Raw genomic sequence first — 22,921 nt, forward strand, 5'->3', positions numbered from 1 at the left:
CAAGGGGCTGTAGATACATTACTACCTCATTTACTCCTTATAACAATCTTGTCAGGTTGTTATTACCTCCATTTTTAAGCATGTGGAAACTGATGCCAGAAAGTGTAAGTGGCTTGCTCATAGCTTCACGTCTAGTAAGCAGTAGTGCTGAGATTCAGACCTAGAATTTCTTCAAGAAAGAGGTACCAGAGGGAGAGAGAACATCACATTTCTAGGAGAGATTGGCCAGAACCTGCCAAGATCCCCAGAGGGCAGCATTTTCTCAGTCATCCCACATGGGCCTACTGTCTCCAGGATCTGTTCAGTATCTCAGGAACTCAAACTCACATCGACAAGACTCACTAAAAGCTCACACACAAAACCAGATTCCGATTTATTAAATTACAAGACAATGCAGTAGTCAAGCTAACCAAATATGGACATAATACTTACATGCAGAATTCTGAAGGAGAGCCTCATGAGTAGAATTTTGACTGCAGAGGATAGAATCAGACTAAAGAGACACAGATCAGATTGCTAACTGGCTGTAGTCTCTGACAGTCACAGTAGGGATTTCAACCTGGCTGACTGGATCCCTGGACCTACCTGAGAGCACACTTTCTTATTTCACCAGGCAGTACCAGAATTTACCTCTCTGTCTCCTTCCTAGGCCCACATGACTAATTGCTATTCTTTCTTTAGATATTTTAATGACTTCACCTAAGTTGTTTTGGCTTAAAATTTAGTCTTTCTCTTTAAGGTGACTGTTCTGATCACTTTCCTGTTGACACAATTTCTTAGCTTCAGAAAGCAAGTTTAATTCCTGTATTTCCAAATTAACTGTTGTCCTTGTACACTACCTATAAGATGTATGCCCATTTGACTCTTGTGCTGACATTGATAGGTTAACAAGAACAGAACAAACACAAGAATAGAAGTACCAGTGCTAAAATACAGAGTTGAATAGCAGCACAAGTTTTTAAAAAGACAGTATTTCTAATTAGCATAGGTTCACTGTGAATCAATAGTGCGTGATGCATTTATCAAGGAAACCAGGACAGACTTAGCTGTATTAACTGTGTCAACAGAATGAATGAGCAAGTGAATGAATGAAAGAGTTGGTAGCCTTTCCCTAGTCTTCACTGACACTCCATGCTTAGAGTAACAATGGCATTTTCAGAGGACATCAACAGACTGTAATATATTCAGAGGAAGTTGACCAGATGGTACTAGGACTTGAAATCACACTCTGACAAATGGTGGTAGGACCATTTAGCTTAAGAAAGAAAAGACCTAGGTGGGGGACTAAGAAAAGCAAAGAGTTATTGAGTGCTTACTGAGTGCTTATAGAGTAGGCCAGACATTGTGCAAGGTCCTTTAATAGATTTCAAACATTATGGGCTTGTCATGATGTAAAGGGAATACTTTATTTTGAGTTGCCCTGGAAGGCAGGGCTGACAGTAGTTAGTAGAAATCACAGAGAGACAACTCTGTTTATTAGAATGATGACATTTCTAACTCTAAGAGCTTTCCAACAACAGAATGAGCTGGCTTTATGTAAAGGGGTCCATGTTTTTGAAGATGATCAAGCAGAAACTGGTCAAAATTTGATGGAGGTGTTTTGGAGAGGAATAAGTATTAAATGGAGGCATGGACCAGATGAACTCTAAGACTTTGTCCAAACTTCTCTTGTGAGTCTATTTGCAATACACCAAACCTCTTATTTATCTTTTAGTTTAGTGTCATGAGCCCTAAATGGTTAATGTCACTTCCAATTCAATAGATCAATAGGATATTGATTGCTCCCTTCTTTCCTAGCAACGAAGACAAAGTCCAGGACAACCCAAATTTGCAGAGATGGAAAAAACTTTGTGAGCGGGTTCATTAGGTATAATATTTAGCAAAAAGTGATTCACTTCCTCATTTGATCCCTAAACCCATGTATTCTGAGTATGGCAGAAACATAAAGCATGGTAACTTCTTCTCAAATGGCTTGAAAGCTTCAAACGTCAGTAGCATTCATTTCTGTCTTTGTATTTAAACGTAATGATTTATGCTTCTGAAACCCTGTCTGACTGCATTCCTTATTTCAAGCTTTGTTATTGTTAATGAGTGCACTTTGAGCATCAGCCCACCTGTGCATTCATGGCAATTAGTGTCACACCTTAAGAACTGGTCCTGTGGGGCTTCCCTGGTGGCGCAGTGGTTGAGAGTCTGTCTGCCGATGCAGGGGACACGGGTTTGTGCCCCGGTCCGGGAAGATCCCACATGCCGCGGAGCGGCTAGGCCCGTGAGCCATGGCCGCTGAGCCTGTGCGTCCGGAGCCTGTGCTCCGCAACGGGAGAGGCCACAACAGTGAGAGGCCTGCATACCGCAAAAAGAAAAAAAAAAAAAAAAAAACTAGTCCTGTGAGTGGGGAAAGAATGAATGTCCACTGAAAACGATCAAAGAACAATAAAGTTTTACAGCTAAATATCACATATTAGTGGATGAGAAATTCAAGCCCAGAGAGATTAAATGACTTGCCACAGTCACATGGCCAGTGGGAAAGTTGAGCACTTTCTTTCTTTTGTCCCTGACTCACTGATGCAATTACATGCTGTTTTCTTGGCTAGATACTCTTTTTCTTTTCCTAGCAAGTAGAATGTTTCTATACTAGTCACTCTTATGTCTTTATTTACAGCCTGATTGACATGTGGCTTGAGAAGCAGGTATTTGAGTAGGATTCCAAACTAGTATTTTCCTTATCTGTATCTTTAGTTTGGTAGGCAGGAATTCTAAGGGCTCCTTTGTTCTTAATTCTGGATTGCTCTTGGGTCTCTGCAGTGCTGCGTATGATGCTGCTCTTGACAGAAATGTGGCCATTAAGAAGCTCAGCAGACCCTTTCAGAACCAAACGCATGCCAAGAGAGCTTACCGGGAGCTGGTCCTCATGAAGTGTGTGAACCATAAAAATGTGAGTTCTTATTTTAAAGCTCTGGTGGTAGGAGGTGGTGAGATTGGGGAAAGAAGATCAGTATGCCAACTTGAGTGGGAAAAACTTTCTTTACTTTGCAATTTTTGCCCCTTAAGATTGTTTATCCTGACCATATGCTACATTTGCTTTCATTGTGCTCATGGTAGCTTTCTTCTCAAAAATCATCTGAAAATCATATGGCATGGAGGGGATGAATCTGATAGATATTTCCCTGTTAAGAAATTAACCGTATTTGGTTATCTTGCTCCAAATTAACCAGAGAACTTCATGCATTTCCAAAATAAATTTAAAAAAAAATACCCAAACAAACCAAAACCAAACCAAAAATATCTTAAAGAACAATATGCTATGTTTCTTTATAAAAATTTAAATTTAATTATTAACAGGTGAAGATTTTTATCTCCTTTTACTTTTAGCTATAGTCTGGCAGTGTCCTCCAACTGTTCAGTGTACACACTGTGCTTTGGCACCTTGCTTTTCGTAGGGTTGGGCAAACGTGCAGGGACATATCTGCAGTGTACTTCAGAACAGGCTTCTCAAGAACATTTCACGGAACTCAGTAGGGAACGCCATTACAGGGCTTTCTTCACTTCAGAATATAATCTTCTTCAAACACTGGCAAAGGCCTCTAGAATTCTTTCTGTGCTCCTGTTCTTCTTAGTAAGGATAAATGGGAGATAATTCTTATTTTAATAAAGACAATTAATAAATAAATTATAATAAATATTTTATATATAATTTATTACATACAAACATATAATAAAAATAAATTATTATAAAACTATAATAACTCCTTATAAAGTTTTTCTTGAGTATGAAAATCATAGAATACATGAAATTATCAGTGAAGTTTTATAAACAGGTGAAGTTGTCATAAGGTACTAAGTAGAAGCAAATGTATGAGTGTTTAGTTGAAAGATATTTAAAATAAAAATATGTGGATTTAGGCCCAATGACAGTGTTTCTTTTTCCTCCTATTACTCTACTCCAATGACTTTTTAGTTCAGTCATTTGACAGTTAAATGAATACAGTGTTCCAGGTATAGATCTAGATGCTCTAGGTGCTAAACATACAGCAGTGAAGATAAGAGAGACAAATCCCTGCCCATGCGATGCTCATGTTCTACTGGGAAGAGAAAGGCAGTCTACAAAATAGGTAGGTCAATGTTTAGAATGTCAGATAGTAATAAGTGCTACCAAGGAAAACAAAACGAAGAAGAAAGATAAAAAATACTGGTCAGTGCAGAGTGGGTAGGGTTACTTTTTTAAATAGGTTTAGCAGGAAAGGCCTCACTCAGAAAGAGAAATTTTATGAAGTATGTACCCATCTCTGATTTGGCCAGGCAAGGAACATGATACTTCTAGAAAGGAATATAGAAATGTTAGAAATGATGATTCCTAAGAAAGATCATTCTGCTAAAGCACTTTGTTCTTTCAGTACGTGAAATAAAGGCAGGAGCAAGATTAACCACATGACCAATGCAATCTATTTTTATGATAGCAAAGAGGATGAGAAATACCATAGGCAATGGAAGATGGATGGACACAAGCAATGAAACAACTGCATGGGAAGTTTTAATAGTTTTTTGTTTTCATATATTGAATATTTATATTTCCCTTATCCTCCCTCCAGTCCCTAAAATACAATAAATACATTGTGGAGAAATTCCCACTTACTTTGCCAATTTGAGGGAATCCTACTCCCCATTCTTGACTGGAATATGGGGGTTCACATTTATGTTACCTAAAAAGGATTTCCAAATTGAAATAATATTTTGTAAATGGCATCCTACCTGCTATGTGTGTATGTGCATATGTTTGTGTATGTACATATGTTTGTATGCATGTATGTATATAAATCTAGGGAAATAAATTTCTGGAACTTGTTAACAGAAAGGAAATTCACTGACAGTCAAATGCAAATTCCACGTTGTTGCTTGTAATACTAACTACAAGCAGTCAATGAAGAACGCTGGAAATGCTGTGGAAAGTAATGTAAAATAGTGAAGCAACCCCAATTAAGTTTTTAATAATAAAGAAGACAATCCATTTAGAAAATGAACACAATTCTAGGAAGTGATAGCTGTTATGATTGTGGGGCCATGACAGATGTTGATTCACATCTGTGCGTTTTAATGGGTTGGAATAAAAAAAAGGAACTGCATCAGATTCCTGCCTGAAAATGTTTGAACTAAAATGGAAATACCTGTGATGGTCTGTTTCTAAAGATAAGATTTTTGATTGGTTATTAATAGGAGTTAGGATTTATAAGGGATCAAAGAAAGAACAGAGGAGAAATACTCAGAGGAAAATCAAAGACAATGAAGGTGTTAAAACAAGGGCATAGAAAAGGGGAATACAAGAATATATAGTGGGGAATTTACTTTTTAAACTAATAAACCTTGACTTATTTAACATTGTAATGCTATTTTCTAGATTAATTTAGATTACCTAGATTATTTATTCACCAGATAATATGGATTAGCATTTTTTCATCTTTAAGTGTTGTTTGTACGTGTTGTGTGTGTGTGTCCCACACACAGTCTCTGATGTTTTTGTTTGAACAAATATGAAAATGAATTACTTTCTACGAATAAGTATTATAAAAACAGGCTCACAGTTCCAATGAGAACGGTAGACATTTTTCAATACACACCATAACTAAGTATACAGAATAGCAAAGCACTTTAATCACAAGTTTTAAAAATATTTTGAGGGATTTCCCTGGTGGTCCAGTGGTTAAGACTCCATGCTCCCCGAGTAGGGGGCCTGGGTTTGATCCCTGGTCAGGGAACTAGATCCCACGTGCTGCAACTAAGACCTGGCACAGCCAAATAAGTAAATATTTTAAAAAAATATTTTGAAACAGTTTTATTTCCATATGCATATTCCATGCTGCAAGGTTGCTTCAGAAGAGATAATCTTGTGTTTTTTGATATGTTATAACAATTACCCTGTATATATATATATATATATATATATATATATATATATATATATGAAAGTATTGGATAGTGTTGTGATTGTTTTTCTCAGTAATTCCTCAATATTTGGAAACTACTGAAGGCCTAAAGCATTCCTTAGATTGACTGCATTTCTCCGATGTTGAAAATCATTTTGTTTTGTTTATTACTTCGTGTTTCTATACCACTTATGAACTTTATTGAAATTCATTAGTTCATGTTTTAAAGATGTACACATCTTAAATTTGTTTTTGTGAATGGTTGCATCCATCCAATGAGTAGAGGTCTGTTATCTATATTTTTTATTTTTATTTCCCACTGGCACTTTAGTACAGAATATTTAGCTGAAAGACAATTTTGAGTTATTTATGTATGTAATCTATTTGCATAAAACAAAGGTTTTTTCCTTTTAACATTTACTTATGCTAGAAGGTAAACTTCTTTACTACCTAATATATAAAATAACTAAAGCAGGAAACAAAAAAGTTAAAAAATCATTTTTATAACTTAAAATACATTTGCCATTAAATTCATCATTGATATCATCCAAGATATACCTTTCCCCACACATACCATTGGAGCATTAGTTTAAATAATATTTGAGTGTGAAATAGAAGAAAAAAAACTAAAGTAACAACACAAAAAAATCTTGACTTAGAATACCTCCTTAACATAGAACATCTCCTTGACTTAAACACCACCTTTTCATTTAGAGGAAGACATAGCCTTGCTAAGTCTTGCTGGTTATTTCACTGCTGCCTTACTTTTCTTACATGGCTTTTCCTCTTTTTTGTTTAGTTACATTACAACCCTATATTTACTAAGGAGAATCACACTCTAAAGCAATATCACAATCATATATCTTTTGTGACTCTTTTCTCTGCCTAAGAATTTGAGCTTTTTAATTGCATTTTAACCTGAAGACAGATTACATGTCCTTTCTGAATACGTTTTTGAATGTTCTATGAGACAGTTCTAGAAAATTTTTCCGACTTTTCTATATCCACCATAGCACTAATATGTGACTTTGAGTTGGAATAAGTGCTTGTTTAAATATGCTTTTTAAATAATTAATTTTCTCCCCTTTTCTTTCTCTCCTTCTTCTGTCCCTTCCACTGTCTCTTCTCCAGATTATTAGTTTATTAAATGTCTTCACACCCCAGAAAACGCTGGAGGAGTTCCAAGATGTGTAAGTAACAAAACTCATGAAGGAAGGGGGAGCATAACGTTCAAATAACTCAAGTGATATTAACAAAAATCAGATGAATGAAATCCCTTGTAGAGATCAAAGGGAGGTAAGAACTGGCGGCAAATGAAAGGGATCCAGTGACAGGAGAGAAGGTTCTGTTTCTGCCGCTTCTTCCTGGAAAGACACTTCTGCTACTTTCTGGCCTTATGGCTCTTTGTGCTTTGTTGCCCCATGTTCTTTAGTTCAGTCAGAATCAGGGAAGACTTACTAGTTATTCTATATTTTTACTTATTTTTAATTTATTCTGTGAACTTTCTAGAATGAGTCAATTCACTTTGAGAAATATTAATGACGGACACAATAAAAAATCATCCTTAATCTTTCTTTCTATTTTTGTGGTACCTTTGATTTTGTGCAAAAAAACCTTCCAGAAGTATAATGACAATAAGCAGAGGAGAGGAAGTGACTCCTAGCACGTTGTCTTATTTAACACAGATACCTTGCGTTTAATGGAAGATGCTATTCTGAATTTTTTTTCTTATTTGTAATCATAATACACGGGAAAGAGTTCAGGGAATTCAGGGAAAAATGAGAACAAGATGAAGGTACAAAATATATGGACAGGAACCACACACTAATAAATGCTACTTCTATTAGCATCTTTGTGGTAGAGTTACCATGGCTAACGTGCATGCAATACTTGGAGGTTTTTCATATACTTAATTCAGTCAAAAGTTGAGCTGGGAAGTTCGGAAACTTATAGATTTAGGAGAAGATCCTGACTTGTTTGAAGGACTTCACATGTCTTGTGATTTGGAACTTACAATGTGGATTTACCTTGCAGTTACTTAGTAATGGAACTGATGGATGCCAACTTGTGTCAGGTGATTCAGATGGAGTTAGACCACGAGCGAATGTCTTACCTGCTATACCAAATGTTGTGTGGCATCAAGCACCTTCACTCTGCTGGAATTATTCACAGGGTAAGAATACTTAGTCCAGAATTATAATGAAGATGCTTGTGGAGAAGAGAAAGAGCAACTGTAGGTTATTTTCTTTATGTAGGGGAGCTTGGTTAAATATAATGTACTTCATTTATTTTACTATAGAATTAGCACATAGTTCACTAATGTGTAGGAGGAGACTTTAGCACACTGTAGTTGGTTTTGTTTAACATTTTGTTTCAGCTCATTGAGAGTCAGCTTCCAAGGCTTCTCAGAAATTCTGACTGGCAGAGTCATATGTGCAGCTGAAACAAGGCAGTTCATTTCCAATGTTTCTGGTCACATAAAGACAGCAGCCCTGATCTGCTCTTCTGTCTGGCCTAGAAATGAAGTATAAACTAAAAAGTTTATGTTGCCATAAGGAGAAACCTAACATGACAATAAATGATGTTTTTTTTCTAAAAACCTCTTTCCAAGATGAGACTAAATTGTAAAAATGATACAATTCTCTTCTGGGTTTAAAAAAGTTTCTGAGGATGTTAAAACAAAGAAATCCCAAAACTAATTGTAAACTTCTTTTGGGAAGTACTCTTTTGCTTTACATAGGGCTCTACAGTCAATGGCAGGCGGGCACCCATCAGTGCTATTGCAAGACTGCCATGTTGATTGAGTAGATGGAAATCACATGTTCCATTTGATGCTAGCTTTTAATATCTTCTCTTGTTCCTATTGTCAGGACTTGAAACCAAGTAACATTGTAGTCAAGTCTGATTGTACATTGAAAATCCTAGACTTTGGACTGGCCAGGACAGCAGGCACAAGCTTCATGATGACTCCTTATGTGGTGACACGTTATTACAGGGCCCCCGAGGTTATTCTGGGAATGGGCTACAAGGAGAACGGTAAGGATGCTTCTGAGTACCAGCCAAAGAAACTGTGAAGAAAATGAGTACGTGTTTTAGATAGCCAAGAGTAATGTTCTCTCTCATGTATATGAACTTTTTAAAAAATAAGGCTGCCAGCTTTCATATTCAGAGGTTTTTTAAAAAATATTACTACGAAGAACCACTCATTAAACATGTAAAGGATGTTTCTGAGAAGTAAGCTTGGTTAGAAGAACACTGAAATGTCATAGCTAAAAAGAATTGTAAATGGAGTCTGATTAAACAGTCAAGTGGATACTGATTAACATACATGCTATAGATATTGAGAAAAATTGCTATTTAGGTGGCAGCTCAGCTCAAAGTGAGTATAAACAGGAAGAAATCTATCTACTGCATTTAGCCATTTGGCTTTATGTCACTTCTTAGATTGATGGCTCTAGTCTTAGGAAAAGACAAATAAAAAGATACCACAAATCCTTGGAGCAAGAATATTCACAAATGCTCAATGCACAGTCAATTTAGAATAATCCAAATTGTTCAAGTTGGATAAGAATTTCTTTAATACTTTAAAGTGTTCCATAAGTAATAGTTAAGGTAGCAATTGCCTAGTAAGTTTTTATAAATCCTAAAACCATAGAGAGAGAAAAGTATTAAATTTTACGCTATTGATTTTATGAAGAAAATCTAGTATTCATGAACACTTTAAAAGAAAAGGTAGAATCTTCAAAATGTAGTCCAATTTGATTTTATTAAAATGAAGGATTTATAAAAATACTTATTAGAAAGCATTGCAATATATTATTTTGAAAAGAATATCTCTAATAAGTAATGAGGTGTATTAAAAAACACATCCACTATATTTAGGAATTAAACTTGTCTTAAATTAGAATTGTATATATGCACTCAGTGTACCTTTCATACTAATTTTGATATTCTATTCTATTTAGTTCCTGGCAATCTATAAGTTTTATAGAAATAATTATCATTGTATTTTTATGTATAGGTGCTACAGAGTACTTTTATGAAAATTCCCTGGCCACCAAAGTTTTAAAAAATTTCTTTGTGCCCTTCCAGATTAGAAGAGAGCCAATACTTTTGTGCAGAGGAAGGGAAAGGGTTCTTAGGAAGGTCAGGTTTACTTTGTTGGACAATGGCAGAATTCTAATCCATTTTGACTTGGAAGAGGAAAATCTAGTCCTCTTCCCAAGGCAATACCACACCTAACTTATTTGGAAAAGAAGATAGTTGTATACATTCTTCATAAGTTATTTTTAAAAAATCAAAGTGGGAACAAATTAAAAAATTCAAGAAATCAAGAATCTACAAGAATCTGGGGGGGAGGGTGTTCTGAATTTGCTCATAGATTTTCAGACCTTTGCTGTACAGATGGCATGTGATCTCATCCCTTGTTCTTCCCTCACTAGAAAGGATTGCAAGTTCCTGCCTTAGTTTTTTGGCTTCTCCTGATCCATGCAGAAAGCACACCTAGCACCCTTGTGCTGCTCTCACCTCTATACCGGATAAAGGTTATCATGCAGAGGAACCTGCTTGCTCTGACAACAGGCATGCCCAGCTACCCTGTGCACCGAACCCTGCCTTCCTTCCCCAAGGAGCATTTTAGCCTAATGTTTCTGCCCCAGAGTTCCCTTTGTCCTTACTAAAAAGCGAGTTGGAAGAGGGTAAAGATGAGTAAGAGAAGGTGAAGCCTGTTTTGTTAACAAGTATGACAATTGAGGAACATATGTGTGTAACAACTTTTTAACACTTTAATAATACTTTATTTATGTCATGACTCCTTTATACATGTGCAAATTATTTATGCATCTTTTTCTTGAAATATTTCAAGAAATATTTCTTGAAATATTTCAAACAGAAACAAAAACTGTTATTTATTTACAAGAATAACTTCTGAAGGAAAAACTAAGTCTTGAATACCAGGGATTCCAATATTTCTGCCTAAACCATGGTTCCAGCCATTTCCTAGTTTCTTGGATTTGGTTGCATGTACCTTATTTTGAACCAAGAAAAAGGGGGTCTCTAGTTGCCCTATTCTGTGTAACTGAATAGAATAGAAAATGGAAACAGCCATCCCTAAGGGTCTATTAAGATTATTTTCTAAAAAAAAAAAAAAAAAAAAAAAAAGATTATTTTCTCTGCATCCAGCAAATGACATCGAAAACCCTTTGGTGGCTTTTAGCTGTCACCTGGCATGGAGATACTTTTGATTAAGCTGCTGCTTTTCCATGCTACCATTTTATGGCACTAAAGGGCAATCTAAGGCACTCATAAAGTAACTTTAAAAATTAATTTGAGTTCTTATACTAGATGTTGTTTATGTGATATTATATTTCTGGTTTTAACTCACCTTTTTGGCCAACTTTTGGTGGGAGACAAAATTTGTACCTTCTAATCAAACGCTTCTTTTTCCTTCTCCTTCAGAGATCAATTATCTTAGTTAACTTTACTTTCCTCCCTTTTCTTCACTTCCCTCTCTCTTATTCTAGTGGATATATGGTCTGTGGGATGCATTATGGGAGAAATGGTTCGCCACAAAATCCTCTTTCCAGGAAGGGACTGTATCCTTGTACCTTTTTGCTGCAGCCTTACCTGTTTTGTTCTCTCTCCCTTTAAACACATAATGATTTTGCCAGGAGAGTAAAGATAGAAGCAAAAAGTTGGGTAAGTGGTATAACTGTGACTAAAAAAAAAGTGATTATTTCTCTAATCTGACCAGTACTGAAGACTACATACCTCAATGGTTTGTTTTAATTAAATTTTCAATGGTTTTTTTTCTTCTTAAACTTTCTTATCTGTAACTCAAAATAGCAGTAACTATTTGCAAGTATTATCCATCTCCCTTCTAAAACCATTTTATGCTGCAACAAATTTAGGCATAATTATTTCTCTACTTGCTGACATCTTAAGCTTCTGTCCACGCCTTTATTGATTTGAATTACTCTTGACACTATATCCAGTCTTAAATAGTTTAATATAGGACATCTTCCTTCAAACAAGAACTTCCACATTTAAAAATCATAATTATTATTCAAATTGCAGGAGGTCAGGTGGGTTTAAAATAGGCTTGCCTCATCTGACTTAGAGATGTGACTTAGACATGCTTTTCCAATGAAATTTAGAATTAAAGAAATGAAATATACAATGTGAGAAGTATAGTCAATTAAAAAAAAAAAGCAAGTTGATTTGTGTTCTACCACTTAGTCTTCTACTAGATTCCATCAGAAATTTCTTGAACAGGTATCTCTGATTTGGAATTATTAAAAGAGCTGGTATATTTCTGAAAGGATCAAAAGTTCACTCTTTAACAAAGGCACATATATGTGTTTATAATATATCAATAAGAAAGTTTACATATTAAAGAAAAAATATTTTTATAAATACAGAAATACCCTGTTAAACACAATTGTGCAAATCTAAGTACAACAGCTGAGAACTTTAACAATGATAATGCAAGAGTGAGTTCAATATATTTATTACATTGGAAGGTTTTTACAAATTGGCAGTAAACATGTGATCCATAACTATTAAGTATTGTATTTGACTAATAAGAAAGCTCTATTAAGAACTCTTATAATGTAAGAAAGATTATTATTGTTATTTAGTAGGAATAGAAGAAAAGGCCAATGATAAAAAAAATCTGACAATAAAAAGTTGATGCCACAATGACCATGCATTTAATGTAGGCATTTGTTTATTCTGCTGTATATGAATAAGATATTCTCTAAATTCCAATAGTAATATAATAGTAATGACATCTTCTACAACTATACTATCCAATAGGTAGCCACTAGCCACATTAGCTCTTGAAATATGGTTAGTCTGAATTCAGAGGTGTTATATGTGCAAAATGCCTACTGGATTTTGAAGATATAAAAAGAAAACATGTAAAATATCTCAATTTTTATATTGATTATGTATTTAAATGATAATATTTCATTTTACTTTAAATTAGTTATTGAATTTATTTTGAGGATCAATTACATACAAATCAACTACATACAAAGTTCGTTTGAACAATATTGTAATTCACATTCGTATGTATTGATTTCATACAAAAGTAGGAATTTGTGTGTGTGTGCATGTGTGTGTGCTTTTGTCTTTGGGGTACAGTACATTTCAGATTGAAAAAACCCAGAACTTCTCAATCAATTCCCAAAGACAAAATGTTACAAAATATCTCATTCCCGTGTGACATTGTTGTTACAGTCACTTGATTCCCATGTAGCATGGTTCTCTGAGATCTAATTTAGCTATTCAGGCAGTTATCAGAGTTCTTTTTCTCTTATTTTAGCAGTATTAAATTTAAAAGCCAATAAAATTAGGAAAAATTAAAACACTTTTGAACCCAAAATACCCTTCAGATAAACAAGCAAAGATAATAGCACCATATTGATAATTCTACATTCTTCCAGAAATTGTTCTCTTGGAGGTCAGTTTTTCCTTTTATCCTAGTTTATTTTTTAGAAACATGTTTAGAACTTTTAAGTAAATTGTGCAAATATCAATACATAAAATATATATCCTTGATAAATATGGTTCTAGAAATTAAATAAACCCCAATACACAAAATGTAGATTGTGATAAGGGTTTGTATTCTGTATTCCTTTATCTCCTGTGATGATTATGTAAACTACTGGTATCCAATAGCCTAGTGCCATATATTGCTGGCCTATAAGTCAGTGGGGAAGTTACATAAAGTCATTATAGTGGAAAATATCTTGCTTAAGTTAAATTTTACTTAAATATGGGTAAATAACTTTCAGATGAAATGCATTGGAATTCATTTTGCCTATAATTAAAATTATAATTTAATGTCTTAGTCATGACTATATTTAAAAATTAAACTAAACGATAGAAATCCCTATTAAACAATGGATTACATGTACTATATGTTTTTGAGTGGAATTGTTTCATTAATTTTTATATGAAGTTATTATCATTTTGTGATTAGAGCTTACTACCGATAATAAAGGGATCAGAGCATTGAAGCAACTTCACTAGGCCATGATGATCAGACACAAGTTTGGGGGCTGATGGAGCTTATTTATAGGGAGAAGAATCATACCAATATTTTAACATATTGAAATGATTCCAGCATTTACTGGAAGTAATATCAGATTTTAGTATATGCTAGTTTATACCTTGACTACTTCCAAAATTCTTCAGAGACTTAAAAAAACAATCTAAGTGAATAATTCACTTAGAATTATTCAGAGTAATTTCTGTTGAATTTCTCTGAAGCTGAAAAATGATGTTATAATACTCTATCATCATAATCAACATTATTCCTCTCTCTGAACAGAACTTTTTAATGCTCTTTTTTTAAAATCTGGACCCTAAGTAAAAGTAGTAAAAGACCTTGAAAAATTGGGAAAATCTTATGAAATTATCATTGACGACCAAAGTTTTAGCTATTTTCCTCTGTTAAAATTGTATTTAACATTTTGGATTTTGAGAAACATTGTGTGGGTTTCTTGACTATTGATACGATCCAGATGGTATCACAAGGTAGTTTCTTGATGACTAAAAGTGTTGGAACCTACATACATACATATTTACTTTTCGATTTATTAGTTTGCTAGCTTTTTTAATATCCAAAGGAACCTTTATAAAGTGTTTGTTTTTCTTGTGTAAAGAGTTTCTTAATTATATAAACATATACTATTATACACTCAATTTTCATTATGGTTTTATGATTAAAACCTATTTCATAGCATATATGCTGACAAAATATATAGTATCATTAATAATTCTTGGGCCCATGATGAATTTCAAGCCAGAGAACAATGAATATGCCAGGTCCATTATTTTATTTACGTAGTCCAATGATCATATAAGAGGCATCAAGTGACTTTATATTTCATTAAGATTTTGGTTTTTTAAATAATAACTTACAGTAAAGCAGTTTTATGATACTTCCTTAGAAGTTTTTTTTTGTTTTTTGTTTTTTTAAAGGACTATCTAGTTCCTGACTCCTTCCATCCACCCCACAACCCAACCAGGGCATGCTGTTTTCTTGATTACTGAAGTCTCATATAATACCAGTATAGTTTTCATATAATACCAGTTCTTTCCTTAAGCCTGCTTCTTTCAAATATATTTTTCTACCTTATGTTTTCCATTCTACTTCAAATGGTAGCACCTTTTTTGAGCAAGGTCTGTGATATTCCTTTATTTTGAGTTCTGGCCAAAGTTCTCTGGACCTGGGAAATGTTAAAAATAGGCACACCGTATTCATTTGAAACTTCTGGACCTCAAGCATATTATCTCCAATTAAAGCTGACAGTTTGCTAAAGCACGGCCTCTTGCCTTTCCCTCTGAGAACATGAGAAATTTCAGTTAGAAAGAAAAGGATGTACATATAATCTTTCCAAGAAGCCAGGTTATTAAGGAACAGAGAATGATTTACCAAAAATATATTTGAAGAAATGAAGAAAACATCCTCAGATTAACTGACTATCATATCTTTTCTAAACCTGAACAAATGAAAATTGGGAATAATCAAAGTAAGGTGAACAAAAATTGGAGGTTGTGGATTATTATATCCATCTAGTACAGATAGATATTCTTAATCCTTCTTCCCTCTTTGAAATAACTCTACTTACTTCCTAATAAACTTTTGCAACTAATACATTGCTATATTCTGCATCTTCTATCTAATATTACGGTAGTACAATGTTATCTCAAATAATATATAATTTATGACTTTAAATAAAATTGGGATGTAAAAATTAGTTATTCTTTCACGCCCATAAACAAATTGCCAATAATCACAAACATTTGAAAAAATAAGAAAAATTTTTTCTTTGTATTTGCTAAAAAGAATATATTTTCACCATGAATTTGTGAATACTCTTCTCTATTATTATTACTTTGAGAAAATCAGAGTAAGGTGGGAATCACTAGAATGGGAGCTGGAGATTCTGAGGTGATCTGAACAGATGCGAGGAGGACAGAGTTATAAGAGCAAAATCCCTCTCCCAAGAAATTTAGAGTAGGCCAGAATGTAACAAAGGGCAGGATAAGGCATGAAGGTGTTAAAAGAAATGAGAGAGATACACAGAAAGGGGGCAGAAAGTAAGGGAAGACACAGAGAACAGGCTTTGGGGGTGGAACAGAAGGAAGAAATTGAGGAGATGGACCTTGACTCCTTGATGCCTTGGAGAGGAGCTATTAAGTGACCATGGACAAAGCTCCACTAGGACTGCTGCGTCCCCCAGGAGTCCCCTATCTCCGGAAATGGATATAGAAAGGTTTAAAAGCATATTATTTTTCCTTATCCCTCTACAGTTCTGTAGCAGAGTACTGAAAGATCTTCAAAAATAAAGTGAACTACTTGAGGGGGTAAAACTGCAAACAACAAAACACATTCCTTAGTCACTACTTGTTCTATTCCATTCAAACTGCCCTGGCCCGATTGGCCCTTAGGACAAAGTTTGTGAACAGTGATACCTATTATGGACTCTTTCTCCCTTCAGCAGTCAAATGAGTCTCCAGCGCATAAGGGCTACAAGAACTTACTCTGTTCCTCTTAGCTTTAGTCATGTGACATCTCCTATCAACTTCAATTTACTTTATAAAATACCTCCTTTGCCTGCCTTACAGGATTGCTGTGATGATATCATTTGATATATATAAAACATTAGATGTTTACAAACATGCACATACCTGTAAATACCTTTAAAAGATAAGGAACTTCAGTTTTTATGGTATGAAGTTAGTTTGGGGGCACTCCGGCCCAAATAACCTTCAAATTGTATTAGGTAAACTAAAAAAATAGAAATAACCAAAAGACCACCTAGAATAAAAAAATTTCTCAAGTGATGAGAAACCAAAATTATCTGTGAATTAGTAAAAGGAAAGAAAATGAATAGTTTGTCACTTACTAAAGCACTTCTTCAAGTTGATGTGCAGAATGAAGTGAGGATAATTACCCGAATCTTCAGGGAGCTTGTAATTAATTTGGTGATAATGTGAGACATTCAGAGCCAGCATTTACTATTTATTCATCAGAACATGAAAAGTTTAAAGAAAAAAAAATTTTTTTCAACATCAGGATTTCTTTAAATTCCTTATTTGTGTACACTGCAGAATTACACGATTTTAAGATGACAATTTAAAATATTTTGTTGCAGTAAAAAATTGTCTTTTTAAATGAAAGAATAATTTGAAAATTCATTAGTCTACAGTTTTATTTATAATTTAACATAAAGCTAAAGATATTCTCCTCTGTTTTAAGTTTAAATGATTTTCTTCTGTTTTGTTAAAAAAGCAAATCAGTGATATAACATTTATAAAATAAAGGTTAGCCATTAATATGATGCCATAGAAATCATAAAGAAAGAAAAGCAAGTTAAACAGGTAGTCTCAAGGAGAAAATCTTCCTCTGTTTCCTGGAATTAGAATATTTAGCATTGTTTTCTGTGAATGTTTTTTTTTTTTTTTTTTTACTGAGATTCACAAGTGCAAAGTAGGTACATTCACATTTTATTTATACATATCAGTAGCCTTTTATAATTCCATGTTGGCGCTGAAGTTTAAAACAATGTGCTTTTGTAAAATATCTAATTAACTTTTAAAACAAACTTTTCAAAGAAATGATGTTCAGATTTTAGAAAAACCATATTAAATCTTCTTCCTATTGTACTTTGAAGTATTCATTGAAAGAAAATTTATCAAATCCCATTGTCTGAATCCTATGCTAAATAAAGATATAATTAGGTTAAGGAGAAAAACAGTGTAGTCTCACAATTGTGTTACCAGAGCTGCATAATCTCCTAGATAGGAAACATCTGCCAGGTTGATGGTTAGAAGCTCACATAGTCCAAAAAATATTCCATCATAGATCACAGTCCAAGCCACTGGGGTGTGGAAGTAGCAATAAAGTGCTTTCTTTGTTTAGATTTAAACTGCCACGACCGATATTATATCATTTCTGTCACTTGGCTAGAGTAGAAAAAAGATAATTTAGTATAATCTAATGCCTGACAATAATACACTTGAGATTTTCTCACCTAGAAAACTTATAACCATATTTTAGTAACACCAAAACTTACTTAACATTCCTTCTAAGGAAAGTGACTCAGTTTCTGCCTGTCACAGTTGCAAATGAATCTGCTCTCTGCCTCTGGGAATACTGATGATGAGAGGGGAAATGTAATGAATCAGAACCATAAAAGCAACCAGAATTCTACCTCGGCAGCATTAGTGTACAAAACTCTTATGGAGACCCAAATACCATATCAGACTGTCTCAGAACGCATCAAAATCCAGTTTCCAACTGTGATTGAATTTGCCAATTTCTTCTAAGATCTATTCACAGTCAGTATTCATTGGAATATCTTGAAATTTTCATAGAATAATCCAGTTTCACCCTGATAAGCAGATATGCATATTAGATGAGGGAAGGCTTACTACTACCCCTGGTCCCAACAAGATTTAGTATCAAATTCTTTTATTGCCTAGTTCCTGTTTTAGTTGTGATGACTAATTAATAAAATTTGGTGCAATGGCTTTCTCTTGAGAAATCATCCTGTCTTGAGTAATAAAAATCTATATAAATTCATGTGCATATACTCTACTTTTGTAATTTATAATAATAGAGCTTATCATTTCCAGGCACAAGGCTTAGCATTTCCATGGCATAAGCATGGATAGTCTGTAGGAATAGTGAATCCTGAGGGAAGTTAAATGGAATTTGGAAATTGGAGAGATTTCCAGGGCATTATTACTCAGAAAAGATACATTAAATAAAGAAAACGGAATTCAGTATATTCATCAGTAGTTCAGATTTTGAGTTTATATCTCTCTGCATTATTTTTATGTGAAAGCTTTGTGATCTATTGTCTATTTTAGCTTCTGACATGAAGATAAACTTCCAAAACTGTTCTCCTTTTACTTTGAAATATCTGTATCCAGCAGAGCCACACAAATGAGAACTGGGAGATATAGCAGTTATTAAACCAACAACAGTCTAGAACCAACTGATATTGAAGCAATACCAGGACAAAGGTTCCATGTAGGTCATCTGTTGTTATTGTTGTTGCTGTTGTTTAAAGGCATAGCTGAGGGAGAGTGAAAATCAAAGGATTTTAATCTGAAAGATGAAAATTTTCCAGTTTTAGAATAGTGGTTGGAGATCATAGATTATATTCACATATTTTAAGATTATTATTTGGATTAGGGAACAGGGTAATTCCTGTTTAGATAATGGAGAGAAGTTCCATAGAGTCAGCTGTGATGTGGAATGCCTTTCTAAGTGGTTTCAGCAGTGAAAAGTATTGCCCAGTGAGTAAGCTTCCCTCATTGGAAAAATTTTCTTAATTATATATATAAATACAAGATACAATATAATATTATATAAATATAAAATAAATGAGCCTTTGCTATATATATTTAATTCCAACATATAATTTATATATGTATATATGTATATAATTTATATATGTATATATTTATACACATACTTATATATGTATATGAATATGTTATATATATATAATACATGATGATACATAACTAACATTTATTGAGAACTTACTATGTACCAGGCAATGTGGAAGGCTCTTTACCAGGCATAATCCTTTTACATCTTAAAAAATTTTTACATGATAAATACTGTCTATCATCCACATTTTAGAGGATGAAAAGAGAGATGAAGTAACTTGAAGTAACTTAGAAAGCAATGGAGTTGGTTCTGCAGGAGAAAAAAATGAGTTTCTGCCAGAAATAACATAGAAGAGATTATTTTTGCATTAAATAAAAAATAGAAATAGAAGTTTTCTAACTAGCAGATAGGTTTGTGGCAGAAATAGCCTTTTCCAAATGTTTGAATGGATGCAGGCAAGAGAAAACTTGCTTACTGAGTTTATAGCTGTATATTTTTTACTTATCTCTCCCACAATATCTATAAAAAATAGATACATGGTAAATAACAACTTAGACTGGTCACTTTGGACAGTATGGTAAGAATATTTGCAATTCAAAAGCAAATACCATTTCAGAGATTTTTTTTCTCCTTTAATCAAGTTAAAATACCAACCTCTTGTGAGACAGATATTATCTGGAATTACAAATGCATTAATAATAAAGGGATGCACAACTGTTTGCTCTATCTTTCCCTGATATTTTTGCATGTCACTTGCTTTCCTAAAATGGAAGCAAAACTAATTTGCTTCTCTGGGTATGCTTATCACCTTCAAAGGTGTAACCATTTCTTTGAAGTGATCACTCTGTTTAGATGTTAAGTCAAACTTTGGAAACTTTGAGTTTAACCTGAGATTTTCACACTGGAAAGAATCTTATGAGGAATTCTGTAAGGTTACTGTCAAATTACAAGATGTAATTTGAAGACTAACTGGAGAAAAATTATAGTGTGCTGCTGCTATCCTAATGCCTTTCCCTATTTGTTCCCCCTCAACTTCCCTTATTCTTCTAGGTTATTTTCCCCCATAAGAATGACCTATCTTTCTTTCTGGGTTTTAATAGGAACGCGTGAGTAACCGAGTATAGTTAAAGATTTCACTTTCTTGCTTCCCCATTTTGCCCCTCCCTGAGTATCCTCTACCCTAGCTTCCTGGTTTTAAGTTCTGGATGATAACTGGCAATAGCAGAAAGACCACTGTAATTTCACCTTGAATTCCAGATTTCTTTTGACTCACAGTCTCAGAAGAAGTGTCACCTCTTTAAGTCATGTTGTTCATTTCATGTCAAACCACCTTGTTTTGAAAGCCAGCATTTCTTACCATTATAAAGCAACCGTGCTTATGAGGATAAGACAAGGCTTCCAGTTTAGAAGCATGCTCCTTTGATGGGAGTCAATGAAACTGAACCAGCATATTCCAAACACTCATTCTTGGACTGGCATTTCACTTCTGGAAATTTATTCATATTTATAAATAAGAGTAAGTGTGTTTTATAAAAGAAACCCTTTCTTCTGAGGTTGCTGGCAGCTCAGCTTTTCTTTCTTTTTTTTCTCCAAGTATAGTATACAAAAGAATGAAAGAAAAGCCAATTTGCATATTCCCCATATTAACACAATCTAAAATAATTTACAATACAAATCAGTAGGATTCTAGCAAATGAATGCAAATTAGACCTTTTAAATCAGAAACTAAATTAATCATTGAATTATAATTGCAAAATAATATTATCATACATTAGGTGGCATTGAGTGGCATTGTTACATAGCAGAAAGGGTCCTGACATTCTTGTGTTCTTCCCATCCACTGTTTTAAAGCACTGTAAGACTGGCCTCTTATCCAGTCAGCAAAAGGTCAGACTGTTGCTCCATGGCATGGGTAGGCAAGTGTTTTCGTTTATTTGCTGTTCTATTCCTGTCTTCTTGTTTATCTTCATTTCATTTTTGTTTTCAGTTGACATGTGGTCAGTAGGGTGCATCATGGGAGAAATGATAAAAGGTGCAGTGCTGTTTCCTGGCACTGATCGTATCCTTCTTAGCAGACAGTGGTCTCTATGGGTATCATTCTCAATCAATTCCTTTTGGTGTCCAATACAATACTGATGATGGTATATTCTCACTGCCATTAGAGGGATTCTGGAGACTCCAACGTCAAATGTTTACCAGCTGGCATTATGGTAGGGTAACCTTGTCACCTAGCAAGATCTTATGTGGATAATACAGTATCAAATATGGAACATTCAACATGCTATGAAAAGGTCTGCCTTAATTTAGTCCTATGAAATTAATGACAGTGATATACTCTTTACTGTCTTTTGTTGTAGATGTTTTAAAATTAAGTTATATTCATAGCTAGATAATAAATGACAAAATCTTTTAGTTTAAGACTAAATATTTGTGCTTTTATATCATAAAAATATTCACTTGGCATGGAAATCTTTTATCAGTTAGATTTATGTGTACTCACAAATGTAATAGGTTTATTATTAACACATAATCAGAGAGCATTCATATGAATTTCATTTTTAAATTGATATTCTAAAATTATTTTTCTCATTTACTTAATTTCTAGGAATAATAGCTCCATTCCTGCTCTTATTTTCTCCACATTATTAGCAAGTACAATAATTAAAACCTCATTAATAATAATGATTATATGAAATATCTGAAGAGACCAAATTTACATCACTTGAATTAGTAAAAGTGATCCTCTCTTAAGCAGCTAATAATTAGCAATTAAAGATTCTAGAGGCTCTGCAGTATTAAAAAGTTATGGATAATGTGATTTAGTGTACGGGTTTATAATAACTTATTTTCTTTAGTTAAATATCCTCTTACATGTAGTCATTTATGAAAATATTATATCCTCACCATACTAAAGATAAAATGATCATTACTTAAATGATAATTCAAAAACAAAATCAAGCCTATAGTAATGGTGTTTTAAAGTATAATTAAAGTAAATCTAATTACTAATATTATAGCCTAATCATATTATAATTAGCCATTTGCTCTGAGGATTAATATATCACATATATATAGTTGCATACGTATATTCTCTGTATGTATTAAAGGACCAATTTACAAAATGACTGAGTTAGGCACTCAGGTTTGTAGAATAAAGATCTTAACCTGAAATGTTTTGTTTAGTTAAAAATAAAGCTGCACTACTTTTAATTCTATTCTTACTAAAAACTTTTGTCTAGTTTCATATATGGCACACATTTATTTCTAAAAAAATTATGTCTATATTGCAGTATTGTCTCCTACATATACATTTTACTAAGTAGCATCTATAAATTTGCCACATTCATGTTTATGCTCTTTAAAAGTATGTTGGTGTGGCAAAAACTAAATTCCTCCAGATTTTAAACAAACAGGACTTCTTTGATTCCCAACGAATTATAAACTTGAGTTTGGCCTTTGAATATGAACATGAAACAGTTCTTAAGTTTTGGCTAATTTTAGACATTTGATAAAAATAGACTCAATCTGTTAACTCTGTAATCTGATTTTTCAGAAGTTCATTATGCTTGAATAATTGATG

At 33.6% G+C, this 22,921-nt stretch overlaps 1 protein-coding gene across 4 annotated transcripts in view; it reads left to right on the top strand.

Annotated features, from left to right (window-relative positions):
• Positions 1 to 22,921, top strand: part of MAPK10 (mitogen-activated protein kinase 10) — a gene marked incomplete at both ends in the record, with an annotated part of 165,438 nt that overhangs the window by 73,854 nt on the left and 68,663 nt on the right. For 2 of the 4 annotated variants that reach the window (XM_082653760.1, XM_082653761.1), the window contains 4 exons: positions 2,806 to 2,935; positions 7,050 to 7,108; positions 7,953 to 8,091; positions 8,789 to 8,954. In XM_082653760.1, the coding sequence (XP_082509886.1) occupies positions 2,806 to 2,935; positions 7,050 to 7,108; positions 7,953 to 8,091; positions 8,789 to 8,954 (494 nt within the window). Of the gene's footprint in view, positions 1 to 2,805; positions 2,936 to 7,049; positions 7,109 to 7,952; positions 8,092 to 8,788; positions 8,955 to 11,440; positions 11,513 to 21,328; positions 21,401 to 22,921 lie in introns of all 4 variants that reach the window. The other 2 variants (XM_082653758.1, XM_082653759.1) reach the window with 2 other exon arrangements.

Source organism: Grampus griseus (assembly GCF_964374135.1).
Source record: "Grampus griseus genome assembly, chromosome: 4".
NCBI lineage: Eukaryota > Metazoa > Chordata > Mammalia > Artiodactyla > Delphinidae > Grampus > Grampus griseus.